Source organism: Neophocaena asiaeorientalis, unplaced genomic scaffold (genome assembly GCF_003031525.2).
Source record: "Neophocaena asiaeorientalis asiaeorientalis breed wild unplaced genomic scaffold, Neophocaena_asiaeorientalis_V1.1 scaffold87, whole genome shotgun sequence".
NCBI classification, from domain to species: domain Eukaryota; kingdom Metazoa; phylum Chordata; class Mammalia; order Artiodactyla; family Phocoenidae; genus Neophocaena; species Neophocaena asiaeorientalis.
Genome location: NW_020175432.1, coordinates 3,975,023 through 3,989,828, shown reverse-complemented (window position 1 = coordinate 3,989,828; position 14,806 = coordinate 3,975,023). Strand labels below are relative to the sequence as shown.

The following is a 14,806-nucleotide window of genomic DNA, read 5'->3' as shown; positions in this document are numbered from 1 at the left end:
CCAGGTGGTCTGATTCCAAAATTCTCACCCCCCAGAAATATAAAAATAAAATAAAAAAGAAACACCAAAATTTTTCTTTAATTAAAAACAAATTCTCACCCTTAACCATCTGATATCTGTCTTAAGTATTTCAAGAAGGTGGTCAGACTTGCTGGACCTCTCCTTAATTTATTTCTCTGTGTTATATTCCAGCAGTGTTAAGCCTAAAGCAAGTGGAAATCAATGGAAAGATGATATTCTAGAGATGAGTTTCCTCAAAGCCCCCATCATAGCCTTGCTCCTCAGACTACAGATAAAGGGGTTCATCATAGGGGTGACCACAGTGTACATCACTGATACTACTGCACTCTTCTTGGAGGAGTGAGTGGCTGCAGAGCTAAAGTACACCCCAAAACCTGTCCCGTAAAACAAGGAAACGACTATTATGTGTGACCCACAGATGGAAAATGCCTTATCCTTTCCACCAGCTGACGGGATTTTCAGGACAGAGGAGACAATTCGAGTATAAGAGAAAATTATCCCAGAGAGAGGAATAACGCCCAACAGGCTGGTCACTAAATACACGAGGACATTATTGATGAGGACATCAGAACAGGCGAGATTGAGAATATGAGCTAGTTCACAGAAAAAGAAGGGAATTTTTAGTTCTGTGCAAAAGGACAGCCGCAGTGCCATCAAAGTGTGGAGCAGGGCATCCACAACACTAACAAAGGAGATCAGAACCAGCAGCCTGCAGAGCTTGGGCTTCATGATGACACTGTACCTCAGTGGGTGACAGATGGCCACAAATCGATCATAGGCCATCATGACCAGAATTCCAGTTTTCAGTCCAGCAAAAGTCAAGACAAAGCAGATTTGGGTGAGGAATCCTGTGTAACTGGCAGATTTGCTCTGTGTCTGGATGTTCACTAGCATCTTTGGGATTGTGGTGGTGGTGAAACAGATGTCAACGAAAGACAGATTAGAGAGGAAGAAGTACATGGGAGTGTGCAGGTGGGATGATGAGCAAGGTACCAAGCACAGTGACCACGTATATGGACAGGAAGAGGCAGAAGAGGAGGGGCTGCAGTTCTGGATCCCCTGACAGTCCCAGGAGGAGGAATTCTGCAGTATCAGAGAGGTTTCAGGGTTTCACGCTGTCAATGGGTCTGTTAGAAAGATGGTGACAAGAAAACAAAACTTCAGAGAAACTTCCTTAATCTTGTCCATATTTTGAAACCAATCAGTTACAGGTCTTTTCTCCTGCTTCCTTCTCTCCCCTCTTCTTTCCTCTCCTTTTCTTGCTTTACATTCCCATAAAGCTTCGCCCCACACCACCCCCTGTCCCAAGCTTTTTTTTTTTTTTTTTTGCGGTACGCGGGCCTCTCACTGTTGCGGCCTCTCCCGTTGCGGAGCACAGGCTCCGGACGCGCAGGCCCAGCAGCCATGGTTCACGGGCCCAGCCGCTCCGCGGCACGTGGGATCCTCCCGGACCGGGGCACGAACCCGTATCCCCTGCATCGGCAGGCGGACTCCCAACCACTGCGCCACCAGAGAAGCCCTGTCCCAAGCTTTTATAGTCCATCTATTCTTTGTCAAGTAGGGTTATATACTCACAGGAAAATAGTCATGGAATGTTGTCTTCTCCCTTAAGATGCCTCCAAGCAAATAACTCCAGAATAAAATTATTAAGACTGTATTCTAGAATACAGTTTGGGAAAATGCAGTCTGTGGACAAAATTCTGCCTGCTGCTTATTTCAGTAAATAAAGGTTTACGGAAACACAGCCATTCGTTTATTTATGGTCCATGGCAGCTTCCCCGCTACAACGTCTGAGCTGCGAATACTTGTGACAGAGACCGTATAGCCCACACAACCTAAAACATTTACTATTTAGCTCTTTACTGAAAAAAATGTGCCTACTTCTAGTCTAGAATCTTGATTAAATTTAGGTTCAATTTTTGGCATCCTTAAATATATTCATGAGGAAGAATATATTGCCTATTTGTCTTCTTGTAATAATTATTGCCTGGATCTATTAATTCACCAGGAGTTACAAAATGCTGACATTTTAATTCTTTTTTCAGTTATTGGCTGAAATACTTCCATAAAGATGAAATTTCCCGAATTAAATAGGTGGATTTCTGGGAGTTCCCTGGTCGTCTAGTGGCTAAGACTCCACTCTCCCAACACAGGATGCCCGGGTTCAATCCCTGGTCAGGAAACTAGATCCCACATGCCGCAGCTAAAGATCCCGCACTGACAATGAAGATCCCTCGTGCTGTATCTAAGACCTGGCGTAGCCAAATAACTAAATAAATATTTTGTAAAAAATAGATTTATTTCTTATAAGAAATTGAGTTCTTATAAGAAAGACTACTTCTTGATTCCTGTGTTCATCACTTTTTAAAATAATTGGTTTTCAGCATTATCCAACGATAAATGTCATCATGAACTCCTGGATTTTAAATGCATTTGATATATTTCAATACACTGCAGTTATTATTTATATTAATTCTCAAATTGTCTTTTGACCAGTGAAAGTCTCCTCAGCTTGCCTCTGCAGTCCTTCTGAAATGAACTCAGCAGCCTCATATCTCCCTCAACTTTGACATGAAAGCTGTTCTTTGCCCATCATCTTGCAATAGATACATAAATCATATAACCTAAAACTAATACAATGTTCTATGTCAATTATATCTCAATTTTTAAAAAAAGAAAGAAAATGTCAAGAGTAAGCTACTGGGACTTCCCTGGTGGTGCAGTGGTTAAGAATCCGCCTTCCAATGCAGGGGACAAGGGTTCGAGCCCTGGTCCGGGAAGATTCCACATGCCGCGGGAGCAACTAAGCCCGTGCACCACAACTAGTGAGCCCGCACGCCGCAGCTACTGAAGTCCGCGTGCCTAGAAGCCGTGCTCTGCAGCGAGAAGCCACCACAATGAGAAGCCTGCGCAGTGCAACAAAGAGTAGCCCCCGCGTGCCACAACTAGAGAAAGCCCATGCGCAGCAAAAAAGACCCAACGCAGCCAAAAGAAAAATACTTGACCTACACCTACATTTCATACAACTTATAGTTGAAAAGGCAGGTTCACATGCCCATGTGCTCCAACACACATGTAAGTTTTCCTGTGACTGCACTGAGACCCTGCTTACTCTGTAAGCTCATGGCTCTGGACTTCTGTCCTGGTGGTTTTCTTCTGAGCACCGAGCATGCTCTGTAATGATGTCTGCCTTCGTCACAATCTTTTAAAGGTGGCTGAAGCTAATATGGCAAAAGCTTGGCATTAATTCTGGAAGGTGGTTGCATGGCTGTTTATTTTACTGCTTGCTGTGCAGTTCTCATGGTTTAAAATATTTTGTAATGTTTTGTTTGGAGGTTTTCAAAGAAAGACTAAACAGTAGACTCAACGTCCTCTCCCAGAGTCCTCAGAAGCAAGAGATAAGGACAAGACTTGATTGAGTTCTCTAAAGATGAAATCTGGAATGAGGACTGGGAAAATTGAGAAGCCAAACTCACGTCACTCCAGCCCCACTCACTACCAAATAAATGAGGGAAACCAGAGAATTGTAAAAACATCTGCCAGATTTCTGAAGAGGCTAATTCATACTCAGCTGGGGAAGGAGTCCCTTGGATTTAGAAGACAGAATAGGAGCCAGAAATGATGAAAGCTGATTGCAAATAGGATGAATGTGGAAAAGTAAATATACCAAGAACGTCAAAAACTTGTCATCTCACTTGTAATTCCACTGAACTTTATCTTACCTCTTGGATGTCCTCCAGATAGGCTGGTTAAAAAAATAAACTGTTCCATTTCTCACTGCATTTATTGGGCACTTCAGATTACCTTGGAGCCATCAACGTACTCATTCACCTTTCCTCTGGATATTGAAGGATGGGGATGGAAAATCTGTCCCCAGGAAGGGCAGATGGACCAAGTAAGGCAACTGGATGCTGGGCAAAAGGGATCATCTCAGGAGACTCCAGTATGCTCTTTCCTGACCTGAGTAGGGCTATTGAGTGGTCACAGATAAGACTATATGCAGTCTCTATGGCCTGGGGGCTCAGTTTCCAAAGCTCCTCATTAGCCAAATGTGTACTGTCATTACTTCCCCCAGGCAGCTTATAGCCTTAAGGAACACAGATGCTAGAAGGGAGAGCTCCTGCATTGCTGACTTCCTGACCCTGAGAGGACAGACAGGTATATGTCATTTTCTTCCCATGTTTCCTCTCACATCCAGTGTATCGCATTATTGGATTCTCAGGTCTAACCTTAAGGGACCTGATGGCCTCCTCCTAAGACCAACTCCCAGCCTTCTCTGAGCCAGAGATTATCACTAAAGGACTAGGGAAGAGTGGTTTAAGTCCCCATAGGGACAGAGACTCAGGGATGCAGGGAATGTATCATGGGATCATTGTCACACAGTAACTTAAGAAAATTTTCTCCTTTCTTAATTAAAGTTCCTACATGAATAAAGTTAGTAGGAAAGAGGTAGCAAGGAAACCAATTTCCTAGTTACTTGGGCAGGCTTTTCGAGGTTGCCTGAAAAATAGACATAAACCAACAATCTTAAAGAAAGCACAAAAAAGGGGCTTCCCTGGTGGCGCAGTGGTTGAGAGTCCGCCTGCCGATGCAGGGGACGTGGGTTCGTGCCCCGGTCCGGGAGGATCCCACATGCTGCGGAGCGGCTGGGCCCGTGAGCCATGGCCGCTGGGCCTGCGCGTCCGGAGCCTGTGCTCCACGGAGGGGGGAGGCCACGGCAGTGGGAGGGCCGCGTGCCTCGAGAAAAAAAAAAAAAAAAAAGCACAAAAAACACTAATCATAAAGGAAGTGACTGATAAACTGATTGCATCAATACTGAGAAACCCTGAGGGATATACAGCAACTCCCTATTATTGCAACTTTTCTCTAAGTGTAAAAGTAGTTCAATATAAAATTTTAAAAATCAAAATATGGCACTCCACACTCATTAAAATGGCCAAACTGAAAAGACAATGTGGAATATTGGCAAGAGACTGGGAATGTAAATTGGTGCAACTACTTTGGAAAATTGTTTGGTAGTTTTGAATAAATACGCACTCCTTAACACATACCCAACAAAATTATGTACAATTGTGAATCAAAAAACATGTACAATAATGTTTGTGGCAGAGCCATTTGTAAAATATCCCAGCTATAAACAGATAAAATGTTCAAAACAGTTGAATGATAAAGTGTACATATTCATTCTATAGAAAACTATGCAACAATGAAAATAAACTCCTGCTAAATGCAACAGCAAAAATCAATCTCGAAAATGTAACGTTGAGCAGAAGAAGCCAGGCACAAATGAGACCATACGGTATCAGGCACAGAGTGCACATAACCTTAAATACACTAAAAATCACTGAATTTTACACTTCGAATGGGTGAACTTTTGTGGTATGTGAATTATATCTCAATAAAGTTGTTTTAAAATACATGACTCCAGGGAATTCCCTGGCAGTCCAGTGGTTAGGACTCAGCACTCACTGCCAGGGCCCAGGTTCGATCCCTGGTCGGGGAACTAAGATTCTGCAAGCCTCGCAGCGTGGCCAAAAAAAAAAGACACAGATGAACTTATTTAGGTAACATAAACGGACTCACAGACATAGAAAACAAACTCACGGTTACCAAAGGGAAAAGGGGTGAGGAAGGGATAAATTAGGAGTTTGGGATTAGCAGATACAAACTACTATATATAAAATAGATAAACAACAAAGTCCCACATCCTACTGTACAGCACAGGGAACTATATTCAATATCCTATAACAAACCATAATGGAAAAGAATATGAAAAAGAATATGTGTATATACCTATAACTGAATCACTTTACTGTACACCAGAAACGAACACAACGTTGTAAATCAACTATAGTTTGACTTAAAAAATTAAAGACATGATTCCATAGAGTACCTACATTCTGGTGGTAGGAATCAGAGTGATTAGTAATGGAAAGAGCATTAAAGAATGATTCTCAGGTGCCTATAATATTCTATATCTTTTTTTTGTTGTTGTTGTACGCGGACCTCTCACTATCATGGCCTCTCCCCTTGCGGAGCACAGGCTCCGGACGTACAGGCTCAGCGGCCATGGCTCACGGGCCCAGCTGCTCTGCGGCATGTGGGATCTTCCTGGACCGGGGCACGAACCCGTGTCCCCTGCATCAGCAGGCAGACTCTCAACCACTGCGCCACCAGGGAAGCCCTAATATTCTATATCTTAACCAGAGTGTAGTTAATATAGAAGTGTTCTACCTTGTAAAAATTCATGCAATTGTACGTTCTTCTACATGTTAAATGTAAACAAAATGTGTTGGAGAAAGTTCAGAATTCCAAGGAGAATTTCACCATCTGCAATCTTCATGGGAAGGTCCATTACAGACTTTGTGCAGGCAATGGTAGGTTAGGACACATGAAATATAGAGGTACACAGATAATTTGTAAGCACAACTTAAGAGCTTTATCCAATAGGTAAACTTCTATTAAACATACATCCCTGTACCAAATAATTTTTCACTTTTGTTACCATATATAAAACTTTATTTTTAAAAACTGACCATCTGTGGACTCTGTTGTTTAGTGACTAGTCAATTAGGAGTGAAAAAAGAAAAACAAAAAACCTCCCTACCACCACCACACACACAAAACAAAGGAACAGACACATGGAAAACATGTTGGCTTAAAACATTAGGTGTTTTATTTTTCTCAAGTAACAATTCTTTTTTTTTTTTTTGGCGGTACTTGGGCCTCTCACTGTTGTGGCCTCTCCCGTTGCGGAGCACATGCTCCGGACACGCAGGCTCAGCGGTCATGGCTCACGGGCCCAGCTGCTCTGTGGCATGTGGGATCTTCCCGGACTGGGGCACGAACCCGTGTCCCCTGCATCAGCAGGCGGACTCTCAACCACTGCGCCACCAGGGAAGTCCAAGTAACAAGTCTTGAAGATATTAAAACATTTTCCCTTCAGCGTTATCACATATCTTCTAAGGGATAATGAATGAATAAAGGATTTCTCACAGTCGTTGCATAACTTAGGTTTCTTCCATATATGCATTACTTAGAGGCTTTCTCACATTCTTCACAACCAGTTCTTTTCACTTAGCGTTTGGTTGTATGCCTTAAAGATTGAGAGTTCACTGAAAGCTACTTTACATGGATGTCATTAAAAGGGGATTTACTGAGCATGAGTTCTCTCATGACGCCGAAGGGGTAAGGATTTACTGAAACCTTGCCCACAGACACTGCATTTATAGGGTTTTTCTTTAGTATGTATTCTTTTGTGCACATTGAGATTACACTTTACACTAAAGGATTTTCCACAATGATTACACTCGTAGGGTTTCTCTCCAGTGTGAGTTCTCATGTGTACTGTAAGGGACACATGCCTGCTAAAAGCTTTTCCACACTCACTGCACTTAAAAGGTTTCTCGTCCCTGGTATGGATTTTCATATGCCTCCTATAAGATAAGAGACCAGGGAAGGTTTTCCCACATTCCTTACATTCATGTTTCATTTTCATGTGAATTTTCTTGTGCAAAATAAGGAAAGATTTCACTCTGAAGTCTTTTCCACACTGATTACATGTAAAGGGTTTTTCTCCAGTGTGAATTCTCACATGTTCTTTAAGACATGAACGATCCCTGAAAGCCTTCCCACAGTCATTGCACTTACAGGGTTTCTCTCCAGTATGAATTTTCTTGTGCGTGATAAGGTTGGAGCTCAGCCTAAAAGCTTTCCCACACTGATCACACTTGAAAGGTTTCTCTCCAGTATGTATCCGCAGGTGTACCTTAAGAGATGACTTACTACTCAGGGCTTTACCACAATGGCTACATTCAATGGATTTCTCTCCAGTGTGGATTCTCTCATGTCTTTTAAAATATGGAAGAATACTGAAAGTTTTCCCACAGTCATTGCACGTATAGGGTTTCTCTCCAGTATGTGTTATCTGGTGTATGGCAAGCCTATAGCTTCTGCTGAAGGTTTTGGTGCATTGATCACATTTGTAGGGTTTTTCTCCTGAATGAGTCCCTGAGTGTTGTCTGAGAAGTGAGCTATCTCGGAAGGTTTTTCCACAGTCACGGCACTCATAGGGCTTCTCCCCGGTATGAATTCTCTTGTGACGCGTAAGGTAAGAGCTTGAGCTGTAGGCTTTCCCACACTGATCACACTTAAACGGTTTTTCTCCAGTGTGGATTCTCATGTGCAACTTGACGGATGAATGGCTCTGTAATACTTTACCACACTGATTACACTCAAAAGGCTTCTCTCTAGAGTGAGTTTTTTCATCCTTCTTAAGGTGTGAGATTGAATTTACGACTTTCCCCAAGTCACTGCGTTCATGGGATGTCTCTTCTGTATGTTGTCTCTTGTGCCCAGCTAAGTTAGAACTCCTGAGGAAGGCATTCTCGTCCTTTTTACATTCATAAGATTTTTCCCGAGGAAGAATTCCCTCAGATGGCTTAAGACGTGAAGAATCTCTAAGGGCTTTTGCAGAGTCAAGGTATCGATGGGGTTTCTTGCTAGGGTAAATTTTATTCTCAGTAATGTTAAATTTCACACTCAAGGCTTCAACAATTTCACTGCATTGAATGGGACTGCCTCCAAGAGTTTGTTCCTATTGATTAAAATATGAGTTACAATCACAGGATTTATCATGTTCATGACTGAGAATCTCCCCCGACAGAAATTCTGATACATCTCATGAGCACTTTATTAGCATGAGAGTTTCACATTTTCTTAGTGCATATGCAGTTTCTGACTGAGTTTATCAGCTTGAATAAGCTGATTGCTCTACCAAATGGCTTCACTGGAGTCTCTTCAACAGATTTAAGATAAAATTGCCTTAAGTGAGTATCTTAAACATTTAACAACTAATTCCATGATGCAATTATTTACCTTGGAGATTCTCTGTAACCATTTTTGGAACTAAGTTATGAGTTTCCTTCAAATGAATACTTAGAGAATCTTCTGCTTTCTGTTGGTGAAATGAGTGTGATATCACTCATATTACCCTCTAGTCCTTTTCTATCTTATAGAATTCTGGACTTCTAATGTGAGGACAAGAAATTATCCCATGTGACTCTTACCTTCTTGCCATTGAGCGTATATTTCTCCAAAATACCTTGTTTTTGCTGTTGTTGTTTGGTTTTAAGGAGAATCAGCTCATCTGAACAAAGTGGGAAAAAGTTTTGTAAAAGACATGGTGACAGTATGCTGACAAAAAGCAGGTAATGCCCCAACCCAATCTGAAACAAATGGGAAACATAACCTCAAGTTCCTAGAGTATAAAATGGTGGGATGTTTAGCACAGGGAACAGATCTTGTAGGTAAGACATTCATATATGCCTGGTGCTCACCCGAACAGGTGTCTTGGTGAATTCTTCTCTCTACTATCTCCATTTCATCTTCCTGCTCCATCTGGGTGATGAGAGGCGGCTTGCTGAGTTGATGTCCTATTATGGGGAAAGATACATATGAGAGGACCATGCAGTATACAACAAAAACTACCATCAAACTGTGACAACAACTTTGTTCTCTGAGGTTCTGAAGATAGGCAGTTGTGACTTTATAAGCAGCAAAATGACAAAATTCTGACAGAGAAAGCAAAAGTAAAGCATTTCAGAGATCAACTTTCCATAAATGAAAAATTGTCTTTCCAAGAGAAATTACTGAACCTTGGTAAGAGAACAGGATCTGTGACATTTTAATTTAAGAATATTCCCATCCCAGGCTTCCCTGGTGGCGCAGTGGTTGAGAGTCCGCCTGCCAATGCAGGGGACACGGGTTCGTGCCCCGGTCCAGGAAGATCCCACATGCCGCGGAGCGGCTGGGCCCGTGAGCCATGGCCGCCAAGCCTGCGCGTCTGGAGCCTGTGCATCCGAAGCCTGCGCGTCCAGAGCCTGTGCTCCGCAACTGGAGGCCACAACAGTGAGAGGCCTGCGTACCGCAAAAAAAAAAAAAAAGACAGGAAATAAGTGTTGGTAAGAATGTGGAGAATTTGGAACCTGCATACATTGCTGAAGGGAATGTAAAATGATACAGCCAGTTTGGAAAACAGTTTGGCAGTTCCTCAAAATGTTCCTCAAAACGTTAAGTATAAAGTTACCAAATGACCCAGCAATTTTACTCTTAGGCATATACCCAAGATAAGGGACAACATATGTCCACACAAAAACTTGTATGTGAGTGTTTGTAGCAGCATTATTCATAACAGCAAGTGTCAAAAGCCAAATGTCCATCAACTGATGAATGGCTGAACAAAATGTTGTATATCTGTGCTAGAGAATATTATTCAGCAGTGAACAGGATGTAAGTACTGACATATGCTACAACAAGGATGAACCTTGAAAACATTATGCTAAGTGAAAAGATAAGTCACAAAAGACCACATTTGGTATGATTCCATTAATATGAAATGCTGAATAGGGAAACCTGTAGAAAAGGAAAGTAGATTAGCTGTTGCCAGGGGCTGCAAGCAGGGAGGAATGAAACACCCTGTAGGTGGAGCAACAAAAATGTTATGGAATTAGACAGTGGTGACGGTTGCACAGCTATATGAATATACTAGAAAAAAACCCATTGTTTTGTACACTTCAAATGAGTAAATTATGGTATGTGAAATATGTCTCAATATGGCAATTTTTCTTAAAAGTAAAAGCCTACAAAAAAAACTCCTATAGGCTGTCTCACAAGTTGATTGGGTCTTACTCACCCAAGAAATCCATGCTCAAATTCAGTAAATAAATCAAGGGATTCTGTTAGTCTTACCCAGTGAAACCAAGTTTCTATAGTTCTCTAGCATCACATCTCTGTACAGTTTTCTCTGAGATGAATTCAGCAATGCCCACTCCTCCTGGGTGAAGTCCATGGCCACATCCTCAAAGGTTATTGAGTTCTAAAATGACAACACATTCTGTCTCAACCAGCCACCAACCCCACCAATGTTCCTGGGGAGAGGATCATGCATAATAGCACTGGAAATGAAAGACCTGTTTCACAGTAAATTCAAGATTCTGATGAGGGCTCTTCATTTAACCCAGCATTCAGTTCTCAGAATCCTTCCTTCTCTATTCATGCTCACGCCTTAAGGAATTTCAACCAGCCTCAAGAATTTAAGGCCTCTCTAACACATGATGAAATGTATCTCTCCACTCCTAGCCTGAAAGCTTTCATAATCGCACTCTCTTCTATCTGCAGGGTTAATCAGAGACCTGAACACGTTGCAAGAATGAGAGAAATACTTCCTAAATGAAAAAATTATTTCCCACAGAGTGGCCATACATTTTTGAGGCTAAGACAGTCTTATATCCTTCTTTTACATTTTACTTCTTTTACTAACAGCACTAAGCAGGAGAGATGCCTGAAAAAAACCTGTAAGTAGTAAGGTAGTAGAAGAATTTTTTTTTGTAAGCCCCTTAACCACCATCAGAAGTTTCAAAATGCAGGATGGGTTATGAGGTTCCAGAGTACTGGAAGGAGATGCATTCACCCCAGGGGACAGGAATGTATTTTAGGAGAAAGAAAAAAAATTATGACTCACTTGTAACCCAGAGTGCAAGTTTTCCATCTCTGTGATCCTCTCATGGGCACAGGAAGGGTCTAGGACAGGCAGAGCTAGAGGAGAGGGTGACATGAGTTTCTAGGCACATACATAGTCTCAACTTTCCTAGCAAGGGAAGTTGAAAGTCAGAAAGGTTGAGTTGTTACCTTTCCCAGCTTTATAAAACAAATGGATGAGATAAGGAGGTGCCACCCCGAAATTTTCTTCCCTCTCCCCACCACGCACATATGCCCTTCCTCTAAAATCCCAAAGGGCACTGAATCCCACATGAGCAAATTCTGGGGCACCAAGTGTTCATAGAGCTCCATACCCACCTCCTTTCATTTCAGCTCCTTCTTCCCAGTCCCCTGTGGCTACTCAACTCCCTTATTCTGTGCCCACTTAATCCTGGTAAAGTGAATCTACCCTAGGAACTCACCACATATAGTGGGCAGATGTGGGGCTGCCATTCTGCAAGTCTGTAAGCAGTAAATATGATCAGACAGCAACCAGGAGAACAAGGATGCCCCTCTTACTGCTTCTATGATCCACTCCAGGCAGGGCTCTGAAATAAAGAAGTACTGACAAGAGAATTCACAAGCTTTCCATTTCTCCTTTGCACTTAGGACAGTTGCATCACCATGCATCCAATACGTGTTCCTTTCAGATTCAAGCTGTCTGTGATCCTGGGTCATTGTTTTGCATGCCATGTACAACCTCAAAGCAATATAGTGGGTATTCTTGACCTTCTCCATTCCTAATGTACATTCTCCACATTATGAAACCACACTACCCACCACTTATCAAAAATTCCATCTCCACTGAGGCACTTCACTGGCTTCTCCCCTGAATTAGCACCAACATATAGACCTGACCCGTTAGAGTCACTGTCACCTGACTCCCATTCTTCATTTTAACTCCCATCCCTGCTCTGATTCAAGATGATTCCATGTTCTTGGGCGTAAACTAGCAAACGTCCATGGCTTCCACATCTCAACTAAACACCTTAAATTTCTCTACGAAGGCAAAAAGTCAGACATCCCACTTTCTGAACACAGCAGGTATACTTCCATCTTGTTCACTTTTTTGCCTGTATTGCATCTGCTTTCCTACCTCAAAGAAGCTTCCAAGCCATCCATACTTCCACCGTATTGCTATTTATAATCCTCATTTCCTTGGCACTACATATGAAATGCCATGGCCCATCACTTCAATAATATATTTTCTAAAACCTCAAATTCCTCTCTGAGGAATTGTAACACCTGCCTTAGATAATTCCAACCATCTGTCTATCCTGCCTGGGTAATTCCTATCCAATAAGTTATACAGGAAGCACTAAAAATTTGAGTCCACATACTCTAAATGGGGCTTCAACACTAAAGGAAAAGCCCAACAGGCAATTTAACCTCCTGGTTATCCAAAGACCTTTTCACAATTCCTCCAAGATTTTGAATCTCATATGGTCTCAACCTTATCTCTTCAATAACAAATGATCTTACATCTTACTTTGCAGAGAAACTCTAACAATGAAAGAAGGATTCCTCATTCTCTTGCCACTAGTACAAAAGTAGTTCCACAGCATCATGGTTTCTTTCACTTTGCAAACAAGATATGTCTGCCTTCTTATCTAAAGTCAGTATCTGCTACTTTGCTATGTCATGTTTCCCACCTTTGGCACATTTTGAGCTGGATACTTCTTTGTTATGGGGGTACCATCCTATCATTGTAGGATGTTTAGCAGCATCCCTGGACTCTATCCAGTAGTATCCCCCTCTAGTTGTGAAAGGGATATTGCCAAATGTCCCCTAGAGGGCAAAATTTCCCCTTTAAGAACCACTGGTCTAATCCCTTCCTACCTTCTCAGAAAGCTTGCTTTATTAATTATTCCTTTGCTCTTTTCCATCACCATCAACTTCTACTCCAGTGTACTTATACTTCTAACATTGAAACATAATCAAAGATGTCCCATCTTACAACAAGGTCCTACTGTACAGCACAGAGAACTGTCTTCAATATCCCATGATAAACCATAATGGAAAAGATTTTTAAAAAAAGAATGTTAAAAAAAAATGAAGAGCAAGTGCATGGCCTTGGAGACAGGTATTTTCCTTACTCATTTTTTTTCCTTTTTCCTTTGTAATTTTTCTAAAGTTTGAGAGTTACCTTAAGTGATTGCATATTCTTACATCTTCTAAATATTGCCTTGTATTTTCTAATACATATTGCCTTGCATCTCTTCTTTGTAAATAAATGTTCTTGTTGATCTGAAAAAAATTAAAAATCTCCCATCTTGAAACAAATTCGTGCCTTTGGGTCCCACTTAGCCCTACAGTTACTGCTCAGTCCCTCTTCCTTTTCTCCATCCAGCTTCTGGAAAGACTGGTCTACCCTCTCATTCTCCCCATTTCCTCACCTCCCTTAATTACACTCCAAACTGGTTTCTGTCTCACCACCACCTCACTGACACTGCTCTGCCAAGACTGCCAAGGATTTAAGAGGACTAATCCAGTGAATGCCATTCTGTCTTTGACTTAGTTCGTTCATCAGAAAAATTCTATCGCTACTTTCTTCTATAAATCAGCCTCTGTTCGGGGCTTTTGTTACCATAATCTCCTGGTTGGCATCTGTAAGGCCAGCAGGTCCGGGGAAGGGCCCAGGGAGTCAGACGGAACCCCCGCCAGGGTGGTTAATGCAGCCGGACCCACGAGTGGCATCAGCCCGGGACTTTCCACTCGGCCCCGGTCTTCCCGCTCCCCGAGGGGCGGAACCAACGGCTCCGAGGCTGACGCAACCAACCGCTCCCCGAGGGGCGGAACCAATGGCTCTGAGGCTGACGCAACCGCCCGCTCCCCGAGGGGCGGAACCAACGGCTCTGAAGCTGATGCAACCGACACCCGACATTGCCACAACATCCAAAAGATTACCGAAAAGGGGGGCTGCTTCACACAGCAAGCGTCTCCCCTGCGTCCACCCCTATAAATTTTGTTCGCGCCCGCACCCAGGCGCGACTTCTCTGGCCCCTTTCTCTCGGACCAGTGAACCTCGCCCGGGAGCGTTCCCAAATAAAGCTTGTTTAAGCTCTCCTCCGTTTTTGGTGCTGTTCCTTACAGCATCTAATTTCTCTGGCCACTGTCTTTCAGGATCATTGGCCACCTCCTCTCCCACTGTTGACTGTCCTCAATGCTCAGTCCTGGTCCTTATCTCTCACCTTATTCTGTGTATTCCACAGCGATGCATTCCCTTGAAATTAAATTCCATCTCGGG

At 42.5% G+C, this 14,806-nt stretch overlaps 2 protein-coding genes across 2 annotated transcripts; both read right to left on the bottom strand.

The window, feature by feature from the left end:
* Positions 1 to 219: 219 nt before the first annotated feature.
* On the bottom strand, positions 220 to 2,574 carry LOC112414825 (olfactory receptor 7G3-like). The gene is given in 3 exon segments (XM_024767484.1): positions 220 to 1,009; positions 1,011 to 1,104; positions 2,538 to 2,574. Coding segments are annotated over 3 exon segments (921 nt in total).
* A 4,324-nt stretch (positions 2,575 to 6,898) lies between these two features.
* On the bottom strand, positions 6,899 to 14,136 carry ZNF93 (zinc finger protein 93). Its single transcript, XM_024767483.1, has 7 exons — positions 11,982 to 14,136; positions 11,543 to 11,616; positions 10,771 to 10,897; positions 9,887 to 9,939; positions 9,360 to 9,621; positions 9,090 to 9,169; positions 6,899 to 8,617 (listed from the first exon to the last, which is right to left on the bottom strand). Exons 1-7 carry the CDS (start codon positions 12,295 to 12,297, stop codon positions 7,175 to 7,177), a joined length of 2,355 nt encoding a protein of 784 aa, XP_024623251.1. The 5' UTR covers positions 12,298 to 14,136; the 3' UTR covers positions 6,899 to 7,174.
* Positions 14,137 to 14,806: the final 670 nt, after the last annotated feature.